We start from the raw sequence: 26,448 nt of genomic DNA on the forward strand, positions 1-26,448 counted from the left end.
TACCTTGGTTGAGATCAGCCTCTCTTGGTGTCAAAGATGACTGGAGCCCGGATGAGAGTAACGGTGGCTTTGCAGGACTTGAGAGTCAGGGACTCCAGGCCTCAGCTAATGAGAACAACTTTGGCTTGGATGGAGCTGTCTTCAGTGCCTGCCAATAGCCCCGCTCCTCCCATGTCTGTCTTGCTTCCACCCGATCCTCAAGGAGGCACAAGGACAGGAAGCTTTTTCCTTGCTATCTTGGACACACTCAGATCTAGATACAGATTCTCGGGCAGAAATAAAGTCCTAGTGCTAAAAAGCTGGCCCACACAGACCAATAGCCCCAGCCCTGGACCAACATGAGCATGTTTTCCCAATCAGCACTATTGTATTTAGTGGCCCTTGGACCAAGTCTCCCTACAACTTACTGACAAAGGAGAAGGAAAACTTTGTTTCCAAGGGCAGGAAAAGCAGGGAACCATTTGGAAGACTTGAAATAGTGCCAGAAGGCTAATCCTAAAACTCCAGAGACCACTGGGGGCTGTTGAAGGTGGAGAAGACTAGGAGGGGTTCTCTAGATGGAAGCTCCAAGCTTTCAAGAGAAAAAAAACTAAGAAGTATATTCAAGGTCACTGTGGCACACAGACAAGACAGATGAGAGTCCGCACCCCCCCCCCTTTAAAAAAAAACTTATTAAAATGGCTCTAAGCTCTTTTGCTCTCCAGGGTGTCGTTAGGGATCCAGAAATCTGAGTTTTAAAAAATGCTTTCCCAAGAACCCCCTCCTCCCAGGCTTGAGAATCACTGAGTGGATAGGGACTGTTTTAAACAAAGTTGTTCCCCCACCTGCATCAATTAATCTAAAGCTGTTGGGAAGTAGCCCTTACTTGACTCACTACTCAGGGCTCGTCCCACCCAATCCCCTAGGACCAAGAAGCTATAAGACCGGAAATAGGAGCTCTTCCAAAACAGCTTGAAGCTAGGTGGAAGACTAGGAGAGTCCCAGCCATTCCCACGTCAGCATCCTTGTGGGCTATAAGAGCGGCGGGAGGCGTGGAGCCTGCCGGGAGCTGTAGTACTCAAAGCGGCTGTGCGCCTGCGCCCTGGGCAGTTGCCGGTGAGCTCGGGCGAGCCGTGGGCGCAGAGGCGGTGAGTCCCGGAGCGGACAGAGGGCGTGGCTGTCCCTGGGGCGCGGGCGCGGGTAGCGGGGCTCTTTTTGCTGGCTGGGGCCACGCAAACTGGCAAATTTCATATGTGCCGTGGGCGCCAGGCCCCAGGAGCAACGAGGAGCAGCGGGCCCCTATTCGTTCAGGGACCCCGCCGCCGCTCTCTGCGACCTGGCCAGGCCTTGCTGGGAGTCCACGATGACTGGGAGTGCCTATCTGGGTGGTCGGACATTGTCATCCAAGAGCTCTCGGGCACCACATCTCTAATACTGGCATGGGGTTTTAAATCAGCTTTTATGCTTTTCAGGGACATGTCACGTCTGCCGTTTCCCCAAGTGCCCTCTTTTCTTAATGGTGCCTTACGGGTAGGCCCTATGAGGGTGGATTCGGAGGCAAGCTTTGAGGGGGGGAAAACACTGTTCCTTAATGAAGTGAGGTTTTTTTTTTACTATGTAGGGCCCAGGAAAGAAACCTAGAGGATCACTTCCCTGGTAGATGTGGTGGAAGGTTTTGGGTCAGCCAGGAGAAGCTTCTCTAACCAGCTGTGAGACTGGAGAAGATTAACTAGTGGGTCCACAGCCAAAAGACTGCAGATCCTTGGATATCCTCCAGCAACGGTTACATGCTTGGGCTCAGGAAACTAGAAGCTTCCTAGGAAGGAGTCTTGACCAGCAATAAACGTCACTTGAGATCTTGCCTTGTGCCAGGCAGGCTGCTATTCACTTTCTGTGCCATTTGATCCTCGAAGGATATTTTTTTATGAAGCTGATGCTATCATTATGTGCTTGTTGCAGACAGGGGCATTTGGGTGTGAGGATTACACAGCAAATTATTCCTAAACACATCTGGCACAGGAGGACAGGTTACTATTACAGTAACGTGCATTATTAAGTCAGGTTCAGTTCAGCTGACAGAGGGGGAAGAGGTTCAGGACTCCTTTTCTTGAATCCTCTTCAAAAAACCTTAAAGAGGACAGGTACGAGAGTTGCCTCTGCAAATGGGGTGGGTCCGTAGTATCTGTGCATGGTCAGGTCCTGAGCCCTGTATAAACAGGTATCTACCAACCCTGAGACCTCAGAGATTGCACTAAAATTATCTTGATACTTTTAGTTATTTCGGAAGTATCATGTTACCCCTCCTACGTTTCTTTTGAAATTTCAATATAGAAATAGAAAACGACTTGGAATTAGAATAGGGATGGAATTAAATGCCAGCAGATCGGTGGAGCCTTATGAAAAGGCAGAGTTCTTACCTGTCACTGTGAGGTATTAGAGACATGCTTTGGATGATGCTATTCACTGAGCACCTTACATCTATCTGGCATTTCTGAGGAAGCAAACTGAATTCTCAGTTAAACTTACAATACTATATAGTGTCATTGGCGCATAGAATAGCGCTTTCTAGACTCTAGAATTAAGAGGCTATGGGGGTTTCATTGAGATTTTGTAAATATTTGAATTGTATGTACAATACAGTTGATTGTGCCTATAAATGCTCTTCTGGGAAGTAAGTCCCCAGCTTTGATCTGATTCTCGAAACCACCAGAAAGACTGTGAGGTGCCCCTTTAAGTTCCTGTGGGAGAAAGCTGAGCACTGTTGAGTGAAGGGCGGTGAGTATGCTATGTTGTAACCATTGCTCTCTCTCCTTTTCATGTTTTCCTGTCTTCAGCTGTAAGTGGCTCCCCCAGATTCTTACAGAGAGGAAAGAGCTGGAATCTGAACCATAGACCCCAGATAAACTGTAAGCTTCTAGAAGAGGTGATGGCTGTGGCCCTGGGCCGTGCAATCCAGGCCTCCTTGAATCAGGGCTCTGTGCTGCAAGAGTATGACACAGACTGTGAAGTTTTCCGACAGCGTTTCAGGCAGTTCCAGTACACAGAAGCCGCTGGGCCTCATGAAGCCTTCAACAAACTCTGGGAGCTTTGCTGTCAGTGGCTGAAGCCAAAGATGCGTTCTAAGGAACAAATCCTGGAACTGCTTGTGCTAGAGCAATTCCTAACTATTCTGCCCACAGAAATAGAGACCTGGGTGAGGGAACACTGCCCAGACAATAGAGAAAGAGTTGTGTCACTCATTGAAGACTTACAAAGAGAGCTTGAGATACCAGAACCACAGGTGAGAAAAAATGTGGGGGTCTCCTTAGGGGAGCAAAAAGAGGTAGGCTGCTGGGTCTGGGTCCAACATTTGGATTCTGATTCCACAGCCCCAAGACTTCTCCAGAGACTTTTCCAATGTTTTCTTTTGCTGGAATCAGCATATGGGTCTGAGGTTCTCCAGTGTATCTTTATCTAGAAAATTCTATCACAGTTATCAATGCTTGGCTCTATGGCTTGCTAACCAGTTCCTGCACAGTATGATTGACAGTGACCTCTGAGTTGTCTACTTTGTTGATAAATTGCTTTTCAAAACAGAAGGGGGAGGAGAGGAAGAGTGTGTCCCATAAATTCTGAACTATTTATTATTCAATTCTTTCCAGAATGATATGGCTGGCATTGAGTCAAGTAGAGTCTAGAAAGAATGCAAAGGAAGGCAAAGAAAATATGTCAACTGATACATATTTTCTACAGTATGTCTGTTCTTCACTTCAGGGGAAGACATCATGAAGTGGTCACAGGCCAACCCTTCTGCTTTCAATTACTGTGATGGGAGAGGCAGGAATTCTGACCAAAGTTCCAGGGCTTTGAGCAGTGTTGTCCCCGATGATGTGATTTTACAAAGTGGCCAAAAAAAAGTCTTGGTAAAGGGGAATAAATTCTGCTGTTTTCTCTGATTTGTGCAAAAGAACTAAAAATATGCAAAAGTTATTTCGTTTATACCTTATCAACAGGGTGTGATTCTTGCAAGATTCCTTTCACGTACATGAAGGTTTGAAGGAGTTCCATGTTTCAGAGAGTGTAGCAAGAGCTCTTTATTATAAGTGATGTGCCCATCTGACCCATTAAATTCCAGAAGCACTGCCTGCCAGCATATTGCTTTCTGTTCAGAACTACCTTTTGGAAGCTTCTGTTCAGGTAGGGCATAGATGAGCTCAGGGCAAGTTGAACACAGAGGAGTCTTCCCATCAGGAAGTAGCAAGAGCTTCTACCTGACATTCAAAGTCCTTGGACTTGGGATGGGGTTTGCTAGAGCCCTTGACTTCTGCACAACAAGTGGTTTGCCTAGGAAGTCACCAAAGCTCTTTGCCTCTCTAGGGCTGGATGATGGGTAGTTTCCTTTATCTTCCTTATTTGGGTGAAAATATTCCATTTTTTGTCTTTGGGAGATCTAGGCACTCCTGATTATCTCAGGCACTTGATACTTACAATGTAGCCAGTGCTGTTGGAATTAGCTGTGAGTGTGAAATGGTACTCGCCAAGAGACTTGTACAGAGGAAGGAGCAGGTAGAATAGCTCCCTAGTAATTATTTGTGTTGGTTACTATTGAAAGCCTGGTACATTGTATATTCTGTAATAAGTACAGTCCAGGACAGTCAGCACTCCTGTCCTGTTGTTGGTTGGTTGGTTAGTTGTTCGCTGTTTTTTTTTTTTTTTTTTCATTAAATTTATTTATTCATTTTACAATTCCATATCAGCACTTCCTCTCCTTGCTGTAACCCCTTAGTAAGTCTTCCCAATTCTCCTTAGAAGAAGCTTCCCTCTGGGTGTCAACCTCCCACTCCCATCCTGCTACACCTCCCACTTCCGCACCCTGTTCATCAGGTTATGCAGGACTAGGTTCATCCATTCCCACTGAGGCCAGACAAGGCAGTCCATTTAGGGGAGCAGGATTCACACCGGCAAGAAGGTCGGCAACAGGGTCAGAGGCAGCCCCTGCTCCAGTTGATGGGGAACCCGTATGAAGATCACGCTGTTCATCTGTTACATATGTGCAGGGGCCTAGGTACAGTCAGTGCTCGCTCTTAAGTTGGTGATTCAGTCTCTTGGAGCCCCAAAGGTTCATATTAGTTGGCTCTGTTGGTCTCTCTGTTGAGTCCTTGTTATCTTCCAGTTCCTCAGTCTTTCTTTCAACTCTTTCATTAGACTCTCTGAGGTTCATCTATTGTTTGGCTATGGGTCTCTGCATCTCTTTCCATTGAGTACTGGGTGAGCCTCTTAGGAGACAGTTATGCTAGGTTCCTGTCTATAAGTCTAACAGAGTATAATTAATCCTGTCTACATGTATAACAGAATATCATTAATAGTGTCAGGGTGCTTGCCCATAGGATGGGTCTCAATATGGGGCAGTCATTAGTTACCTATTCCCTTAGACTCTATCTTTGTCTTTGCATATCTCTCATAGGCAGAACAGTTTGGGTCAAAGGTTTGGTGGGCAGGTTGCTGTCCTTATCTCTCCACAGGGAGTCCTGCCTGGCAACAGGAAGTGACCACTTCAGGATCCGTACTCCCCACTGCTAGGAATCTCAGCTAGAATCTTCCGCTTAGACCCTCTGGAGCCTCCCCCCATCCCCCAGCTAATCTCCCTTCTCTCCCCTGCTCTCCCCTATGTATGACATGACCTCCCCTGCCCTGTTCCCCACCCCCATCTCCTCTTCCATCCAGTTCCCTCCTCCCATTGACCTCCCTTATCTATTCTGTTTCCCCTTCTGAGTGAGATTCACCCATCCTCCCTGGTGTTCTCCTTGTTATTTGACTTCTTTGGGTCTGTGGATTATCCTGTACTTATGGCTAATATGCACTTATCAGTGAGTGCATACCGTGTCTGTTCTTTTGTGACTGGGTTACCTCACTCAGGATGATATTTTCTAGTTCCATCCATTTGCCTGTGAAATTCATGAAGTTATTGTTTTTGATAGCTGAGTAATATTCCATTGTGTAGATGTACCACATTTTCTGAATCCATTCCTCTGTTGAAGGGCATCTGGGTTCTTTCCAGCTTCTGGCTATTATAAATAAGGCTGCAATGGACATAGTGGAGCACGTGTCTTTTTTATGTGTTGGGGCATCTTTGGGTATATGCCCAAGAGAGGTAGAGCTGGATCCTCAGGTAGTTCAATGTCCAATATTCTGAGGAACCTCCCGATTGATTTCCAGAATGGTTGTACAAGTCAGCATTCCCACCAGCAGTGGAGGAGTGCTCCCTTTGCTCCACAACCTTTCCAGCATCTGCTGTCCTTTGAGTTTTAATCGCTACCCCCTCCCCTTCTGGTTGCCCTTCCACAGTTCCTCATCCCATTCTTCCTCCCCTCTGTCTCCAAGAGGATGTCTCCACACAACCAGATCTCCCACTCCCTGGGGCTTCAAGTTTCTTAAGGGTTAGGCAAATCTCCCACTGAGACCAGACCAGACAGTCCTCTGTTGTATGTGTGTCAGAGGCCTTGGACCAACTGGTGTATGCTGTCTGGTTGGTGGCTCAGTGTCTGAGAGATCTCAAGGGATCCAGGTTAGTTGAGTCTGCTGGTCTTGCTGTGGGGTCACCCTCCTCCTCAGCTTCTTCCAACCTTTCCCTAATTCAGCCACAGGGGTTCCTGACTTCAGTCCATTGGTTGAGTCTCATTATCTGTGTCTGTCTCAGTTAGCTGCTTGTTGGGCCTTTCAGAAGACAGCCATGTCTTTAAGTGCTTCTAGGCCATTTGAGATCCCTCTGTTGAGAATTCTCTGTTTAGCTCTGTACTCCATTTTTAATTGGGTTTTTTTTTTGATTGTCTGCATCCTCTTGAGTTCTTTATATATTTTGAATTTTAGCCCTTTGTCAGATGTAAGGTTAATGAAGATGTTTCCCAATCTGTAGGCTGTCGTTTTGTCCTAAAGACAGTGTCCTTTGACTTACAGAAGCTTTTCAGTTTCATGAGGTCCCATTTATCAATTGTTGATCTTAGAGCCTGGGCTACTGGTGTTCTGTTCAGGAAGTTATCTCCTGTATACCAATGAGTTCAAGGCTAACACTACTTTCTGTTCTATTAGATTAAATGTGTGTGGTTTTATGTTGAGGTCTTTGACCCACTTGGACTTGAGTTTTGTGCAGAGTGATAAGTATGGACCAATTTGCATTCTTCTATACATAGACATTCAAGTTAGACCAGCATCCTTTGTTGAAAATGCTCTCTCCCTTTTCCATTGTATGGTTTTGGCTTCTTTGTAAAAAATCAAGTGTCCATAGGTGTATGGATTTACTTCTGGGTCTTCGATTCAATTCCATTGATCCACCTGTCTGTTTCTATACAATCTCATGCAGCTGTAGGGAGGATGGAGCAGGTGGAATAACTCGCTAGTAATTATTTGTGTTGGTTACTATTGAAAGTCTGGTACTTGGTATATTCTGTAATAAGCACATCCTAGTACAGTCAACACTCCTGTTTTGGTTGGTTAGTTGTTGGTGGTGGTTTTTATTTGTTTGTTTTTTTAATGCATTGCCTACTGGAATTCCTGGGGTCTTTAAAGCTACATGTGTGTCTCACGATACTAGTTGGTAAGGAATATGTGACTTAGAAAGTGGTAAAACTAGCCTTACTTCCAGTGAAGTCTTGACTTTGGAATGATGTGTTTTGGCTTCTCTCTCAGATTGACATGGATGACATGCTCTTGGAAGAACTGGCACCAGTTGGAACAGTACCCATGCCACCCAACTTGCATCTGGAGGAACCTTCACTCCAGGTGATGGCGCCTGTTCAGGAGCCCCCAGTGCCAGATGCCTGGATTCCACAACCTGGGCCACAGGATCTGAACTACAGCACTGATGGTGAATGTCAGTCCTTTCTGGATCCTGGTAAGACAAGGACTTTCCTTTTAGTTAGGTGTTTCTTTTTGGGAGCCAAAGAGCTCGGGGGCTTTCAGTTTGGGTTATAAATATGAATCTCCCAATGACACTGGACCACTGACATAAAGAGGTCATAAAGAGGCTGAGAACATGAGGAGGAGTCCTCTTTTTCAGGAACACCGGGAAGTGAAGGTTTTGACTAGAATATCCTTGGGAGCTGGTTATAGTGATGGTCTTGCCCAAGGGGATTTTCACCAAGGATGACTTGGGAAAGCCTCTCATGGGAGTTCAGATCCTCCAGTGTGGACACAATTGTCCATCACTTTTTAAGCCTAGGATATGAGACCCAAAGGAACATTTGCTTTTCTAGTATAAAAAGCCCCATTCAAGTAGAATACTTTGCAACATACCCTTCTCCAATCCTTAAAAATGATGCAGTCATTAATAGGGTGTGAAAAATAGTTAATGTAATGGAATCCCGAAGAGTGTTTGTAGAATGTGTTGAGAGCCACTGCAACAACTTAATCCAGATAAGTGCTGCACACACTGATGTTTGAAGCCAGCTGGCTCTGACATAGCAAGGAGCTATGTCCCTTAGAGAAAGGCAGCTGGACCATGCAGCCCGCATGCCTTTGTGCTTCCCTTCCTTTTGGGGTTCCGTGACATCATTAGCCATGTTCTCCACCCTCTCTGTCCCCTTGTCCCCCATGAAAGATTTGGCTCAAGTGCGGCTGGAACTGTTATTCTCGTGGGCACAGGTTCAACATGTTAGCACTTGGACTAAACTGTAGGGTCCTGAGACAACAAAAGAGAACCAGAAGATGGAAATCAGTGAAACCAACCAGAGTTACAAAATGGAAACGCTTGATGCTTGAACAAGTAGCATGGGGCTGAGGCCTAAAAGTCCTTTTTACAACGTTAGATTTATGAATTCGGCCGACATTAGGAGAATCTGTGAAGGGCCAGGACAGACACTGGGGATTGGTTGTTACACAAAGTAGAAAAAGTAGCCTTGGCCACCCTGGAACTCAGTCTGGTAGGCAGTTGACAAATTCCATATGTGACAATAATGGCACATGTAGGAGAGTCACCTTCCCCCAGCTAAGAGGCGACCAGACATTACTGTGTGTAGCACTTACTGTGTTAGGGTGATGCAGGAGGTTACCACATTCTAAAAACATTACTTCAGTTTGGGACTACATCACATTGACATTGGTTCACCCCCTGTAAGTGACTGGATTCTTTTTAAGACTCAGAGGAGAGCATGTTCCAAAGTATTCTACTTGCATGGGGCTTTTTTATACCATAAAAGAGACCAGAAACACTGTCTCCAGAAGCTCCAGGGGCAAAAAGAATACCTGTATTTGCACTGTGGGGGGCCAACAGGAGCTGAGGAGCCAAGGTGGTGATCACTGAGAGGAAGAAGCAATTCCAAAAAGCTATTTAGCATGTGTAAAAAATAGGACTTGCTGACTGCGTGGTTATTGTGTAATGAACAAGAAAGGTGAAGGATGCCACCTAGGTCTCTGGCATACAGAACCCAACCGAAGACTGGCTCATGGTCAAAGTAAGCTGAGATTTGACCACATGAATTTGTAGAGCTGTGTATTTTCAGAATTTATTTTATTACTTATTTGAGACACGGTCTCACTATTCAGCTCTGGGTGGTCCAGAACTTGCTTTGTAGACCAGGGTGGCCTCAAACTCACAGAGATCTGCTTGCCTCTGATTCCTGAGTGCTGGGATCACAGTTATGTAGCACTATAGCAAGCTGGAATATTCAAATGATGGCAAGAAAGAAAAACACCCTAAAGTCCATACTTTTACATATTGGTTGAAGCAATGCTATATAATATTATCATGTATTTTCTAGTTTTTGTATTATCTTTGTTTTATATTCTTTTTAGAAATCTAAATCCTTGTTCATGTATATTTGCACTTAATTTTAGATCGTAGCCATCCTACTCAATTATAAACCCACATTGCTCATTCTGATTCGCATGTGATCTCGATCTTGTCTTAATAATGTAAAATGCTTTATATTATCCCATTATTTATTTAATAACACTTTGACTTTTTTTTCCTCTGGAGCTGAGGTCTGAACCCAGGGCCTTGTGCTTGCTAGGCAAGCGCTCTACCACTGAGCTAAATCCCCAATCCCCCTTATTTCTTTAAAAGTTACTTAAAAATTTGCTTTTTTTTTTTTAAAAAAAATGAAAGTATCTCAGTATTTTATATTGGAAATTGAATGAAAAAGCATAAGACAATGACTAATGAGAAAATAAATGTAAAACTCATACATAAACTCAGTTAAGTCTACCTTAAAATGTGGAACATATCCCTTGTCAGTAAAAAATGAACTTTGGGGATACACACACACACACACACACACACACACACACACGCCCGCCCAGCTGTAGTAACGACACCTCAGTCATGAAGTAGAGACTTTGTGACATGATCTATGCCAAGTGGAGCTTAGTAAACTGATTCCCTGAACATAGGATGCTAACCGCATCCCCAAAGTACCTTCTTTCTTAACCTCTGGTTTTTATCCTTCATATTCCACTCCACTATATGATTTCTTGCACATCACATCCCACAGTTATAAATCACCTCTAAAGTTTAAAGATTAAGGAAGAAAATGAAGGGTGTGCTTTTTTAAAAAGAATACAGTTTCTAAGAGTTTGGAATTCAGAAGGCTTACCATGCTTCTGACTCAGTGTCTGAACCCTCACTTCCTTGCTAATGGGACCTCCCCATATGCGTGTCCTCTTGACAGGGAGATCAGAAGGTTGAGGTCAAGGATGCTTGGTTATACACTTAAGTTTTGGGCCAGTCTGGACTACATAAAAGTCTTTTCTTAGGGAAGGAAGGAAGGAAGGAAGGGAGGGAGGGAGGGAGGAGGGAGGGAGGGAGGGAGGGAGGGAGGGAGGAGGAAGGAAGGAAGGAAAACCATACAAATAGGAATATAAACCTCTAGGCATACCTTTGCCTTTGCACTTTTGCATTGAATTGTTTGGTCCACTCTTACTTAGTTTCTTAGGAGTATATGGTTGGAATGACATACGCCGTTTTACTTAGTCTTCAATGTCTCGTGATTCTTTCTGTCCTCTCTCTTACTGCTTTCTTTTGTGTTAGGTGATTATTTATAGTGTAGCATTCTACTTGCTTTAATGAACACTCACTATGTCAAAGTTAATTCCCCAGTAGGTGATTACAGTTTACTATTCTGTTTTAGCTCATCATCAGTTCCGAGTTATACTGATAATTGTAGAGAGCAGCGCGGCGAAACAAAGATGGCCCCGACATCCAGCCTTGTCTGGATGTCGACAACTTACTGTGCATGTGCAGGCTTGTCCCCTTGCTAGGGCGGCCATACGATAATGAGATGTAGGGCTCCCTCTAGTGGTGAACAGCGGTACTGCACATGTGCGGTTTATGCACCAGGTGTCAGTTGACTGTTAATATGCTAATGAGGTGATTCATTCTCCACCAACCCCTGGAGGACAAGTAGTGGGGTGATCCATGCCCCACCAATCCCTGAGAGATAATTAGCATACTGTTGTGTATATAAGTCGAGCGACTTTGCTGCTCGGGGTCCCTGTTCAAGAGAGCTGTACCACTAAGAAGAGCTGTAACACAATAAAGAATCCTGTTGCCGCGCGTCATTCTTGCTGGCGGGACATTGGGCGCGCGACAGATAATGTCATTAAAATACAGAAGCATTAGTCCTATATAGGACTATATTCTTTACTTCTGGTACTATAATCAGATTGTTTTATCAAGCACATTATATGCCCCACAATATATTGCTATAATTATTACTATGCATAGTTTTGAGAATTTTATAGAAACTAAAAGGAAAACAAACACATTAGAGCTTTTGCTTTTTAACATCATTTGTCATTTCTGGTTTTTTTTCATTTCTTTAGATGGTTTGGCAGGCCACCCTAGTCATTTCTTAGGCTTGTGTAGGGTTTTTTTCTCACCCTCCTCACACATGCTGTTACTGACAGATCGATTGCCTTTCTCCATGGCACCAAGCTGTTCTCTTAAATCTTTTGAGAGGAAAGAAGCAGAGCCTTTGATTTATAATGTCTCCTAATTATAGAGCTACTTTGATTTGTGCTGTTTTTTCATGTGGCTTTAAGTTATGATCTTGGAGCCTCTCCCTTGCACACTGAAGAACAGCCTTGCTATCTTTAACATTATATTACTGTGTTCAGACAAGTTGGCTAGCACAGAATTCTGTTTTGTTCTCAGGGATATCTCCATTTCTTTTTTTTTTTTTTTTTTTTTTTAAGATTTATTTAGCCGTCTTCAGACACACCAGAAGAGGGCACCAGATCTCATTATAGATGGTGCGGCTGCTGGGAATTGAACTCAGGACCTATGGAATAGCAGTCAGTGCTCTTAACCACCAAGCCATCTCTCCAGCCCCCAATATCTCCATTTCTGATTGCAAGACAGATGGTTGAATGGAGAGCTCTTAGTTGACAGTTTTCATTTCTCTTCATGCACTTTGACTGTGTCACCCACCCCACTGCATTTTAGCCTCCCTTGCTTCTAATGAGAACTGAAATTTTCATCTTAAACTAAATTGGTATAATTAAATCTCTAACTATTTTGGAGTTTAATGTTTTACTAAATTTACTTTCTGCTCACTTTAAAAATTATATTACATTCATTTATATATATATGTATGTGTATAAATATCCCTGGACCTATCACATGTATCCCAGAAATTGAATCTGAGTCACCAGGCCTGGCAGTAGGGGCTTTTACTGAGCCCTTATACCAGCCCCTCTGTTAACTTTAATTGAATCCAATTTAATATCTACCTAAATTTGTGGGTCATTTTTTCTGTTTTTCAACATTTTACATCTCTCTCTCTCTTTCTCCCTCCCTCCCTCCCTCTCTCCCTCCCCTCTCCTCCCCTCTCCCCTCCCCTCTGCCTTTGCTGTGATGTGGCTGTGGATCTTCTGTATTTATCCTACTTGGAATTCGCTGGGCTTCCCTTACGTAGATGAGTCACTTGCAGTGCACTTGAAGAGTTCTCTCTGCTGCCATGTACCAATCCCTGCCATACGTTCACTTTTTTATAATGGGGGAGAGAGATGACTAAAATCACCCAGCTATTCATTCATGTAACAGAAAATCAAATAACAATAACAAGTTCAGGAGAATGACTTTGTTGTATGCTTTTCCTGGGGAGATGCTACCACACAAGAACTTGCCCCAGATAGGAACCTATGATAACCCAAGTTTGGGTACCACCAAAGTCCAACTTGGAGAACCAATGATTTTATTAGTGTTGTTTTCAGGAATATGGGTGTTACTTACAGGGATAGAAATGGCTCAAAGAGCTGCATCACCGAAGGCCACCGCAGCATGGTGACAGGAACCTGGCGCACACTGCACAGCCTGCAGGCAGCTCAACAGGCTGGAGAGTGTCCTTTAAAAGTGACTCAGTCTAAATCTCTTCCAGTACTCAACTGGTTTTTGCTTCTTACAAAAGAAGGTACCTGGTCTGCTCTCTTGAGTCTTCTGCTCAGCTTGGCCTGTTTTAGAATCTTCTTAGAAGAGCTATACTGAGTTATTTACCTTTTGTCTTAAAGACTTTCCTGCAGAGTAGATGTTCAGTTTTGGAGGAAATGCTATACAACAGCTACACATCAGAATTACAGTTGTTACCAAATATTATCTAGTTGATGTGTGTGTGTGTGTGTGTGTGTGTGTGTGTGTGTGTGTGTGTGGCAGTAGCATATGCCTTGTGTGGCGATACTCAAGTGGTGGTGGCATATGCCTTTAATCCCAGCATTCAGGAGGCAGAGGCAAATGGATCTCTAATTCAAGGGAAGTCTGGCCTACAGAGGGAATTCCAGGATGGCCAGGGCTACACAGAGAAATCCTTTCTCAAAAAATCAATATATATGAATAATATATATGTGAACAGAAGCATATGGCCATATTGGAATGTGGACTGTAGCCCAGGTTGACCTGGAACTCACTATGTAGCCTAGGTTAGCTTCTAGCAGATGAGAATTACAGCATGAGTTACCACACCCCGATGGCCATGTTTACTTCATACTTTTAAATGTATCTGTTAATTTATTTGACCATTGTATTACTTATTCTTTTATTGTTTCTTTTTTCTTAGTTCTTTATATACCTGGAGAGTAAAAGCAGGAACTTTTTTTACCTATTCTCTAAGCTATTTCATTATTCTGTTGTTTCCATTATTGTTCACAAGGTTTTTGTTAACATGATAGGATGCCATTGGCCAATTCTATTCTTTCCCAAGATACTAGAGTCCTCTTCAGAAATATTTTTACCGACACCTATATCAGAAAATATTTACCATACTTTTAGTAATTTAAAGGAGTTGGATTTATTATTAAGGTCTTTAATATTTTTAAACATTTTTTTCTTTTCTTTTTAAGATTTATTTCTTATATATAAGTACACTGTAGCTGTCTTCAGACGTGCCAGAAGAGGGCATCAGATCCCATTACCGATGGTTGTGAGCCACCATGTGGTTGCTGGGATTTGAACTCAGGACCTCTGGAAGAGCAGTCAATGCCCTTAACCACTGAGCCATCTCTCCATCCCCATTTTTTGGGGACAGTTTTCCTGTGAGCTCTAGTGTTCTCTTTATTCAGGACTGCTTTGACTCTCTGTATTTTTTGGTGCTTCTATATGAACTTTTCTAGTTCTATGAAGAATGTCATTTGAATTTTGAAAATTACATTGAATCAGAAGGCCACTTTGGGTAACTGACATTTTTACAATTTTAATTCTGCCAATTTGTGAATGCAGGAGGTCCCTTAACCTTCTAGTATATCCCTCAATTTCCTTCATACATGTTTTATAGTTTTCATTATAGAGACATTTTACTTTCTTGGTTAAGTTTATTCCTAGGTGCTTAAAATATTTTATTCTTTATTTTTAATTATGTGTACAGTGGAATACATGAATCCAGTGCCCTCAGAGGCCAGAAGGCATCATAGTCCCCAGACGTAGAGTCACAAGCATCTGTATGCTGCCAGATGTCACTGCCATTTCTCCAGCCCCTATTCCTACTATTTTTTGATGGTATAGTAGATGGCATTGGTTTTCTGGTTTCTTTTTCAAGTTCAGTCCCTTTTTTTTTTTTTAAAGCCACTAAAAGCTCTTGTTTGTCTTGTTTGTTGATTTTGTATCCTGCGCTTTGCTGAAATCATACCAGATCTTAGATTCTTCTATCTTTGGGTTTTAAATATAAGAACATATCTACAAATAGGGTACTTTGGCTTCATCCTTTTCCATTTGTTTCACTTTTATTTCTTTCTCTTGCCTTGTTGCTCTTGTGATTTCAAGTGCTGTATTTTAAGAGTAATAGGAAAGGACAGAGCATAGAACTTTCAGTAGTTTGGGGTAAATCTTTTCCAGTAGCCAGATAATTGGTGTTTAGTCCAACACTTTCTACATTGCTTTGTGAGTTTTACTGTGAGTTTCTGGAGATTAAAAAAAAAGATAATAATGTAGATACCTTTGAATCCTGAAGCAGCTCAGAAAAGACCTTAAGATGTCTTTTCAATAATACACCATAATCAAACAGTGGGAAATGGAACTTTCCCCAGTACCAGTGTGCTATGCAGATGCCATATTCCACATTTAGGCTGTGCTTTCTTCTTAAATGAATTACTTTAAAAATTTTTACATCCCAATTGCTGCCCCTCCCTTCCAGTCCCCCTTCACAGAGTCCCTTCTCCTGTCCCCCTCCCCTTCTTGTCTTAGAGGGTGGGGCCCCATTGGTAACTCTCCCTCACACATCTTGTGTCTTCAGGATTAGACATATCCTCTCCCACTGAGGCCAGAGAGGGCAGCCCTGCTGAGGAACAGATACCACAGACAGACAAGAGCTTTAGGGACAGCCTCTGCTGTAGTTGTTGGGGGAGCCACATGGAGACTTAGCTGCACATCTGCTACATAGGTGCAGGGGCCTCGGTCAAGTCCTTTTATGCTCTTTGGTTGGTGGTTCAGTCTCTGAGAACTCCTAAGTGTCCAGGTTAATTCACTCTGTTGGCCTTCTTGTGGAGTTCCCATCCTCTTCAGGGCCCTCAGTCCTTTCTCCAACTCTTCTATATTACTCTCCGAGCTCCGTCCAGTGTTTGGCTCTGGGTATCTGTGTATATTTCAGTCGGCTGCTAGGTAGAGTGTCTCAGAAGATAATTATCCCAGAGTCCTATCTGCTAGCATAACAGAATATCATTAATATTGTCAGGGATTGGTGCTTGCCCAATCTCAAGTTGGGAGATGATGATTGGTTGGCCGTTCCCTCAGTCTCTACTCCATCTTTGTCCCTGTGTTTCTTGTAGACAGGACAAATTTTGGGTCTAAGGTTTTGTGGGTGGGTTAGTGTCCTCATCCCTCCACTGGTGGTCTCACCTGGTCACGGAAGGTAGCCTCTTCAGGTTCCACTGCTATGCTTCTCAGCTAAGGTCACCCTGTAGACTCCAGGGAGTGCCTCCCAGGTCTCTGGCACTTCCTAGAGAGAGATTTTCCGCATTCCCTAGAGAAAGAGTTTCCGCATTCATTCCCTAGAGAGAGATTTCCGCATTCATTCCCTAGAGAGAGATTTTCCGCATTCATTCCCTAGAGAGAGATTTTCCGCATTCATTCCCTAGAGAGAGATTCTCCACATTCCCCAGCCCAGCAGCTATATGTTTGAGCTGTGCTTTTGCATACAGCTGAAGAATGTTTTCTGAGTTTCTCCTTTTCTTTGCTTCAGTCTCTGCTGTGCCATTACCATATACAAGGGTGTTCTTTCCGGTTCTACTCTCCAGAAGTATCAACATTTTCTCACATCTCTGTCTTTTTACAACTACAGTGCCTTCCTGCCACTGGCTATGTCTAAGGGTAGTTACTTCCTCTCTAGTTGTGTCAATCCTATCCCCAGGAAAACTTGGCAATTATTGGGTGGCTATAATCTGAATCAGTCTCAGACTGGTTTTTGTTTTTTGTTTTTTGTTTTTTGTTTTTTATTAACTTGAGTATTTCTTATTATACATTTCGGGGTGTTATTCCTTTCCGGTTTCTGGGCAAACATCCTCCCCTCCCCTTCCTTATGGGTGTTCCCTCCCATCCTCCCCCCCCCAACAATCTAGTTCACTGGGGTTCAGTCTTAGCAGGACCCAGGGCTACCCCTTCCACTGGTGATCTTAATAGGCTATTCATTGCTACCTATGAGGTCAGAGTCCAGGGTCAGTCCATGTATAGTCTTTAGGTAGTGGCTTAGTCCCTGGAAGCTCTGGTTGCTTGGCATTGTTGTACATATGGGGTCTCGAGCCCATTCAAGCTCTTCCAGTTCTTTCTCTGATTCCTTCAGCAGGGGTCCTATTCTCAGTTCAGTGGTTTGCTGCTGGCATTCAGCCTCTCCTGTATTTGCTGTATTCTGGCTGTGTCTCAGGATCGAGATCTCACATCCGCTCCTGTCAGCCTGCACTTCTTTGCTTCATCCATCTTATCTAGTTTGGTGGCTGTATATGTATGGGCCACATGTGGGGCAGGCTCTGAATGGGTGTTCCTTCTGTGTCTGTTTTAATTTTGCCTCTCTATTCCCCTGCTAAGGTATTTTCCCCTTTTAAAGAAGGAGTGAAGCATTCACATTTTGATCATCCGTCTTGAGTTTCATGTGTTCTGTGCATCTAGGTAAATTCAAGCATTTGGCTAACAGCACTTATCAATGAGTGCATACCATGTGTGTTTTTTTCTGTGTTTGGGTTAATTCCTCCAGGATGATATTTTCCAGTTCACCATTTTGCCTTTAATTTCATAAAGTCATTGTTTTTTTTGATAGCTTTGAGTAATATTCCATTGTGTAGATGTACCATTTTCTGTATCCATTCCTCTGTTGAAGGGCATCTGGGTTCTTTCCAGCTTCTGGCTATTATAAATAAGGCTGCTATGAACATAGTGGACACGGTCTTTTTATATGTTGGGGCATCTTTTGGGCATATGCCCAAGAGAGTATAGCTGGGTCCTCAGGTAGTTCAATGTCCAATTTTCTGAGGAACCTCCAGACTGATTTCCAGAATGGTTGTACTAGTCTGCAATCCCACCAACAATGGAGGAGTGTTCCTCTTTCTCCACATCCTCACCAGCATTTGTTGTCACCTGAGGTTTTGATCTTAGCCATTCTCACTGGTGTGAGGTGAAATCTCAGGGTTGTTTGGATTTGCATTTCCCTTATGACTAAAGATGTTGAACATTTCTTTAGGTGTTTCTTAGCCATTCGGCATTCCTCAGCTGTGAATTCTTTGTTTAGCTCTGAACCCCATTTTTAATAGGGTTATTTGTCTCCCTGTGGTCTAACTTCTTGAGTTCTTTGTATATTTTGGATATAAGGCCTCTATCTGTTGTAGGATTGGTAAAGATCTTTTCCCAATCTGTTGGTTGCCGTTTTGTCTTAACCACAATGTCCTTTGCCTTACAGAAGCTCAGTCTCAGACTGTTAATAGCTCAGGCTATTAATCTTCCAGCTTTTAACTCATGTTTCCTCCCAGCAGCTTTCTTTTGAGCTGTGACCCTCAGTCTTTTTTTTTTTTTTTTTTTTTGAAGCTGGGGACCAACAGGGCCTTGCTTGCTAGGCAAGTGCTCTCTCAGTCTTATTTGATCTATTCCATACTACCCCTCATCTCATCTTAATTTTTGAAATCCAAACAAAGATCAAATAGTGAATTGTGAAGTGAATTTTCCTTTTTGAGGCAGGGTCTCACTCTGTAACCAAGGTTGGGGTGGAATTTTCAGCTGTCTTTTTTTTTTTTTTTCTGGAGCTGGGGACCGCCTTGTGTTTCCTAGGCAAGCGCTCTACCACTGAGCTAAATCCCCAACCCTTCAGCTGTCTTATCTCAGTGTAGAATTACAGCATGCACCATCACACCCAGCACAGAAATCCACATGAGTTCTAGCCTTCGTTTCTTAGTCTGAAAATTGAAATATAAGACCTTTTGTTAAACAAGGAATTTCTATTTCTCGTGTCTTAATCCGAAGTACAAGTTTTTCTTTGAATTAGTATTTGCTTGTATGTGCCATTTTAATAATTCTAATATCTAACCATCAGCCCATTTGTTATCTCAGGTTGACCATTTCCAAACCATATCTTACTATAGGGTAGTATATGTAACCAACAATGAGGATTGAGAGGAAGAGGCAGAAAAAAATAAAAGGCTGAATATGGGGGAAAGCAAGTACGTGGTTGTACTTAGGCTGTGAGACAAACACACCTGGCAGTTAATTTGGGTTATTTTTTAAATGCCCTATCTGGATCTGCTGACACATAAAGACTACGTTTTGCTGCTGCCAATTAAGTTCAATAAAATGGAAATGTTTCTAAGAAGGTTCAAGTGAACTTATTCCAGTAAACAATTTTCTAACACCTATGTTTACACCACTCTTCTTTGACACGTATGTTTATACCAGTCTTCTATGATATGTATGTTTACACCACTTTTATTGACATATGTTTACATGACTGGTCTTTGATCCATATGTTTAGACTGATCTTTTTTAAGCAATCAATAGCAGTATTTCCCACCAACATTTTATAAAGCTTTGCTCGCTGTGTTAGCTGTAGCATAAATAAATTTTTGTCCCAATGAATTCAGAACTAACTTAGTGCATTGCTCTGGCACACATGGATTCACTCACCTGAGAGTGCAGGATGGCCTTCTCCAGTGCTCTTTTGTTCCTGTTATTGAGAAATGAGTCTTATAGGTGACTCTGGGTGAAGGAACAGTAACGAGGGGGAAGGAGGCATGCGTCCATGCAATTAGCCTCTATTCTAGAAAAGTGCTCAGTGAACCACATTGTCATGCTTCTTCCCTTTTGTTTTTTGACCAGGTTATCAGTTACCAAAGCTTGACATGAACTTCCCATTGGATCATAGAGAAGAACCATGGGTAAAAGACTTAGAGGATCCCAAAGAAATGAAACAGTTACTTGATTCCAAGATTGGTGAGTAATGATTCATGTATATTCTTGGGAAGGTGGGGAAGAATCAATAGTAACCAAGAGCAGAGCTAGGAAGCATGTTGAGGAGTTTCTACACTCCCTACTGATCTCCTTCCCACCCCCACACAATGACATCTTCAGTCTCCATTTCTTCTCAGGTTTTGAGATGGGAATAGAAAATGAAGAAGATGCTTCAAAACAGAAAAAACTGGAAAATCTGTACCCATTTGTTGTAACTTTAGAGGGGAATGCTCTCCATGGTCCCATTTTGCAGAAAGACTATGTGCAGTTAGAAAATGAATGGGAAACATCCCCCGAGGATTTGCAGACAGATTTAACAAAACTCGTAGACCCGCAGAACCCGACTCTAGGAGAGACACCTGAGAACCCTGACTTGGAAGAACCTCTCAACCCGAAGCCTCCAAAGAAAAAGAGTCCTGGAGACAAACCTCACCGATGTCCCCAATGTGGCAAATGTTTTGCTCGGAAGTCACAGCTTACTGGGCACCAGCGAATTCATTCAGGAGAGGAGCCTCACAAATGCCCTGAATGCGGAAAAAGGTTCCTGCGTAGCTCTGACCTTTACAGACACCAACGACTTCACACAGGAGAAAGACCCTATGAATGCACTGTATGCAAAAAGCGATTCACCCGGCGCTCACACCTTCTTGGGCACCAGAGAACCCATTCTGAAGAAGAAACATATAAATGTCTTGAGTGTGGAAAAAGCTTTTGTCATGGATCAAGTCTTAAAAGACATCTGAAAACTCATACAGGTGAAAAGCCTCATAGATGTCATAATTGTGGGAAAAGTTTTAGTCGCCTGACGGCACTTACTTTGCACCAGAGAACACACACAGAAGAGAGACCTTTTAAATGTAGTTATTGTGGGAAAAGCTTTAGACAGAGACCAAGCCTTGTAATTCATTTAAGAATCCATACAGGGGAAAAGCCATACAAGTGTACTCATTGTTCTAAAAGCTTCAGGCAGAGAGCAGGCCTTATTATGCACCAGGTCACACACTTTCGAGGACTTCTTTAAGAACTGTTAAGGGAAACAGGTTCTATCAAAGTTAACACTAGCTCAGAGACAGTGTAGGCTGCAGTAGATGTTTATCTTAGAAGCCTTTTGTCTGAACTTGTAAGTGTGGCTTTGAGGGGTGCTATTTCTTTAAAACCATCTTTCAAGGTATATGATGAGTACTAGAGTATCCACGTATTCTTGCAGTTTCTCTGAATTGATTATCTTCTGTCTTTTCTGTGTTTAATTGCAGTAGAAATGTTTGGTTCCAAGGCAACCTTATGATAAGCATAAGCACAAAGCGTGTAAACGGCTGCCGTCGTTTATGGGTAGGACCAATTGATGGATAAGTACGGTGAGGGTTACATTACTACCACGCTTGGCTCCTGTGTAATTATTAAAGGTGGTATATGGAAGCAGCCGGTAGGTAGATGTGCCCCAAGTGGCCAGAAATGAGGCAGTGAACTTTTTCAACACATTAAAATATTGTTTCAGGGGGATTTAGGGTAAAGAGGGTGTTATTGGCCTAAGGAACAGGCTTGTTTCCACTTACAGTTTTGTGCTTAGAGAAGTTGTGGTGTTAAGTTTGAATTTTGTGGAGTTTGCTGGTCTGCTTAGATGGCTGGCTGTGGTGATGGTGGTTAGCGTGTGGTGATTAGCGTGAAGTGCTTTCCTTTTAACTGTGCTCGGTGTAGCAGAAGTAACTTGCAGTTGATGATGTGCGAGTAGAAGCTTAACTGTATTTAGAGGACGGAAGAACAAGTCTGCATGGATGTCTACTCTGCTTCGGGATTCGCTCCTGTTTATTTCAGTGCTTTTGAAACTTTGTCCATTCTTAAGTCAGTGTTTTTCTAAGTATGTGTCATAGAATACTTAGTTCCACAAGTTGTTCTGCAAATAACTTTGGGAATTGCTTCTAGCTGTTTGTCCTTCCTAGAATCACAAAAGCTCATCAGCATACGAGGCTCCTGGAAAGGCCCTAATTTAGAAAGGAGGCGCCTCTTGTAGCTCAATGCTTTCCAAACTTATTTGAGCCTAGAACATTTTTCCTGTACACATAGTGATACCTTGCAGTAGGATTCTGCGAGTATCCCTTGGGACATACTGCCTTAAACCAGTATGCCTGTAGCTGTCAGTGCAGTCCTGTCGCTCTAAACCTAGTTATTTCTAGTTGCAATGATTTTATGAAAAAATATTTGAAGATATACATATTTTGTATTATACACACATCATTTCAAGGACGTTAAAATCACTAATTCACACAATTTGTGGGTTACTTGGTGATTTGCAGCCTCTGAGTTTTAATTATACTTAGACGCACACACACACATTTTAAGGAGGTGAAGATCACTAATTCACATAATTTGTGAATTATGTAGTGATTCTTAATCTTTTTGAATTTTACTTATAATCACACACACACACACACACACACACGAGTTGGTACTTATATAAGTGTTCTCATGTAATCATAGTAACAACTCAAATCTCATAGTAAGAAAAAAATCTCATCAATTAAAGCTGTTGATATGTGAAAATACTCATTGAGCTTAGTCCTTGTTATTAGATACAAGAAATGGGACATTCAAATACATTCCCTTTATGGAGATACACAGTCATCTTTAAAGTAGAACTAAGGAAAATATATCTTTTCATTGCATTGAAGTTCTTGGAAGTGATAAAGTATTTGGCGGGTATGTATTATGTGCCTAATTTGTCCTGTTCTAGTCTTAATGGAAGCTAGTAACAAAACATAATTCATATGTTGAGGCTCATAAAGCGTTTATAATATCTCTAGTTAAACAAGAGTTGGGAAACAAATGGAAAACAGTACAAGAGAGAGCTTGTGATTAAGTGCCAAATCATATGAAGTGCCAGAGCCAGGATGTGTCTTTTTTCTTGGCATCCAGGTCCCTGTATGATGCTGCTAATAATTCTGGGATTAAAATTAGACCCCAGTAACATGGGAGGAGTCTGAATGTAGAGATTAAAAATACAGAATGTAATGGCTTCTCTTTCTCTCTTGTGGAATTGCATTCAAACCAGAACAGTGCCTTAGAATGGATGTGCCCAACTGCTCTGTATTTATACATGATTTTAATAAAGTGGAAATGTGTATATATGTACTCTTTCTGATTCTCTTGCTTTAAATGATTATTTGAACAACTTAGAGATCCTTCCCTAAGCATAGCAACGAGCATCCCAATAGACATCTATATGGCCACCCCAGGTTGGAATCACTTTTGAGACTGCAACCCTAATGCTGTGGTAAGGCATTTCATACAGTCAGCTTTAGTGGCAATCATAATATGGACTACATCCCTCCCCTCATCTATATCATGAGTACATTTATACAAGGTAGAAAACATCTTATATTCACTCCTTTGTTACTTAATGTGCCCTGTATAGAATGACCATTAATGACCACTCATGGCATTAAATGAAGACGCATGTGAAATAACTCTTGGATGCAAGTTACATTAGTATGTTGCATACATATGCTTAATTGGGACATATAGAGGACTTAAGTCCTATCATAAAGGGTAATAAGCAGGACTCACCTCATAACTATCAGAAATATTAAATGAGATATATTTTGTGCATGTCCTATACAGTGTCAGCATTAATACATATCTGACATGTTGTACTTTATTTCTTTTTAATGTAATAATAAGAACACTTGAGTTTATGGGTTTTCTCTTAAACATGGCTTTGATCAAAGTCTATAATTTTTATACATAATTTTCTTGATTATGAAATTGTTATGGTAGTTTGCATTAGGTTTCCCCTTCTTAGCCATTTTCAGTTTTATTTTTGCCATTGTCATTTTTAATTTTTGGTTTTGCTGTACTGTAATTGAAAAATAGGTTTCGGGCTGGAGAGATGGCTCAGAGTTAGAGCACCCGACTGCTCTTCCAAGTCCTGAGTTCAATTCCTTAACCACATGGTGGCTCCACAACCATCTGTAAAGAGATCCGATGCCTCTTCTGGTGTATCGAGGACAGCTACAGTGTACTTATATATAATAAATAAAATAAAATAAGTCTTTAAAAAAAAAAAGAAAAAGAAAAATAGGTTTCATTCTATTGCTACTTTAAAACCTCTTTGTTTTTTTTTCAAGACAGGGTTTCTCTGTGTAGCCCTGGCTGTCCTAGAACTTGCTCTGTAGACCAGGCTGGCCTTGAACGCCTTGAACACCTGCCTCTGCCTCCCAAAAGCTGGGAGTAAAGGTGTGTGCCACTATGCCCAGCTTAAACATCATTTTTCAAACACTTGTGTTTATAAAATCTGGTAAGCATCCTAAAAGCTATAGAACATAGGGATTTCATTTATGGCCATTCTAGTTAGAGTCCTGGCCTCTCCTTCCACTGGCTTGCCATCTTTACCATCTTTCTTGTGAAGGAACAGGAACATAGAGATTGGGTTCCTCCCAATTCCATCTCCATGAATGTCACCTTCCCTCGGTTAAGAAAAAAATGTCCTATGAAATTATATATTACAATTTGAATACTGTCTGAGTAAACAGAGAAGGTCAAACCAACTACATGTAGTATTGCTTCCTCAAGACAGGCTCAGAATATTTACCCCCAAGATCTGATCCTTGCCTCTCCTGAGAGCAGACAGAAGCCACAGGAGTCCCTTTAAGGTTTCCCACAGTGCTTTCTTCCTGAATCAGCGGGGCTTGCTTCCTTGCATGCCAAGTTTGTTCATCCAAGGCTGACAAATAGGGAAGTCAGTCCCCTGGCGGCTCACTGAAGGTGGCAGAAGTGCCATTTGCTTCCCCTTTGCGCCGCAGTCCCCATGGTTTGAAGGGTGCCAGTGTTGGGCTCTTCCAGGCAACTGCACAGGCTGCCTTCTTTTCCCTCTGTCAGTGCCTGCATTCGGTCTGCACATTGTCATCTGTAGTCATTTGTAGTGTCTGTGTAATGGGAAGGGAATTCAACTCTGAGTCTTTCAGTCATGATAATCTGTTTTCTCAGTCCACAGTTGACGTACTTAACACTACAGAATCTGTGAGGGGGTAGATTCTCTTCTCCACTCAGCGATATAGTATAGGTTACCTCTTCCAGCTCTTTTGAAGCTCTTTCTGACAACCACAACATACCTTGGCCCTAAGAGAAACCTATTTACTCATATTTTAAAATATGAGTACTCATATTTTAAAATTCATATTCTAAATGTTTTCAGCTGTATTGTCACCCTTAGATTCCCTTCCTATGTGATTGTAAAAGGAGAAGAAATCAAGGCCCTTCATCTTGATCTGGAGTGAAAGGAAACATTTTCATTCCCTCCAGACAACTCATCCTGGAAAAGTTGGAGTCTCTCATCCTAAAATGCTATTTACATGATAACACACACACACACATACACACACACACACACACACAGGCACACACAGCCCCCCCACAGAAACATACACACATACACACACAGACACACACAGAGGCATACACACATAGACACACATAGACACAGATACAGACATAGACACACACAGACACACAAACACACACAGAGACACACATGTACACAGGCACACACAGGCACACAGACACAAACACATAGACACACACTGACATACACAGAGACACACACAGACATATAGACACACATACCTAGACACACAGACACACACATAAGACACACACAGACACACATGCACGCAGGCACATTTATAGACACACAGACACACAGGCACACACACATAGACACAGACACATGCATACAGGCATACACACACAGACACACACAGGTACACATGCAGATGGACACATATACACAGTCTCACACAGACACATGCATACATGCACATACACAGACACACTCAGACGTGCACATAGACACACACATACACAGAGACACACACAGCTGTACATGCACACATACAGAGAGACACATACAAAGACATAAACGCAGACAAATACACAGATATGCACTCAAACACATACAAAGAGACACACAGTGACACACATATGCAGACACATACAGACATAAACATACATAGGCACACACAAAGGGAGACACATACATGTACCCAAACACACACATTCACACATACCAGGGAAAGAAAAGGAACATACACACACACACCGGGGAAAGAAAAGGATGTCTGTACTTCTTATCCCAATTTCCTCACTTTTTTCTCTTCTTTTTTTTGGATTTTTCCATTAATTTATTTATCCATTTTACATCCCAATTACTGACCCCCCTCTTCTGGTTCCCTCACACAGTCCCTTGTCCTGTGTAAGAGAGGAGCCCCCCCTCCCCGGGGATACCCTACCCCAGCACATCAAACAAACAAATGTTGGGATTAGTATTAAGAAAGTCTCTGTTTATCAAACAGGCGGCCTTGACGAAGGCTCCAAGTCTTGATCTCTCTTTTGGATTTCTGTTTGTTGGTTCATTGGAGTATTTTTTAGACAGTTTCTCTGTGTAGCTCTGGCTGTCCTGGAACTCACTGTGTAGACAAGGCTGGCTTCCAACTCACAGAGTTGCTGCCTGCCACTGCCTCCCAAGTGCTGGGATAAAAGGTATGCATCACCACCACCCAACTGCCTGAGTTTTTTTTTTTTTTTTTTTAATTAACTTGAAT

General features: G+C 42.4%; 1 protein-coding gene across 1 annotated transcript; it reads left to right on the top strand.

Moving 5' to 3' along the window:
- The first annotated feature begins 1,075 nt into the window (after positions 1 to 1,075).
- Positions 1,076 to 22,978, top strand: Znf449 (zinc finger protein 449). The gene is made up of 5 exons (XM_032890099.1): positions 1,076 to 1,127; positions 2,814 to 3,259; positions 7,642 to 7,846; positions 19,724 to 19,837; positions 19,993 to 22,978. The coding sequence occupies exons 2-5, from the start codon at positions 2,906 to 2,908 to the stop codon at positions 20,874 to 20,876; spliced, it is 1,557 nt and encodes a 518-aa protein (XP_032745990.1). The 5' UTR covers positions 1,076 to 1,127; positions 2,814 to 2,905; the 3' UTR covers positions 20,877 to 22,978.
- Positions 22,979 to 26,448: the final 3,470 nt, after the last annotated feature.

Source organism: Rattus rattus, chromosome X (assembly GCF_011064425.1).
Source record: "Rattus rattus isolate New Zealand chromosome X, Rrattus_CSIRO_v1, whole genome shotgun sequence".
Lineage (NCBI taxonomy): Eukaryota > Metazoa > Chordata > Mammalia > Rodentia > Muridae > Rattus > Rattus rattus.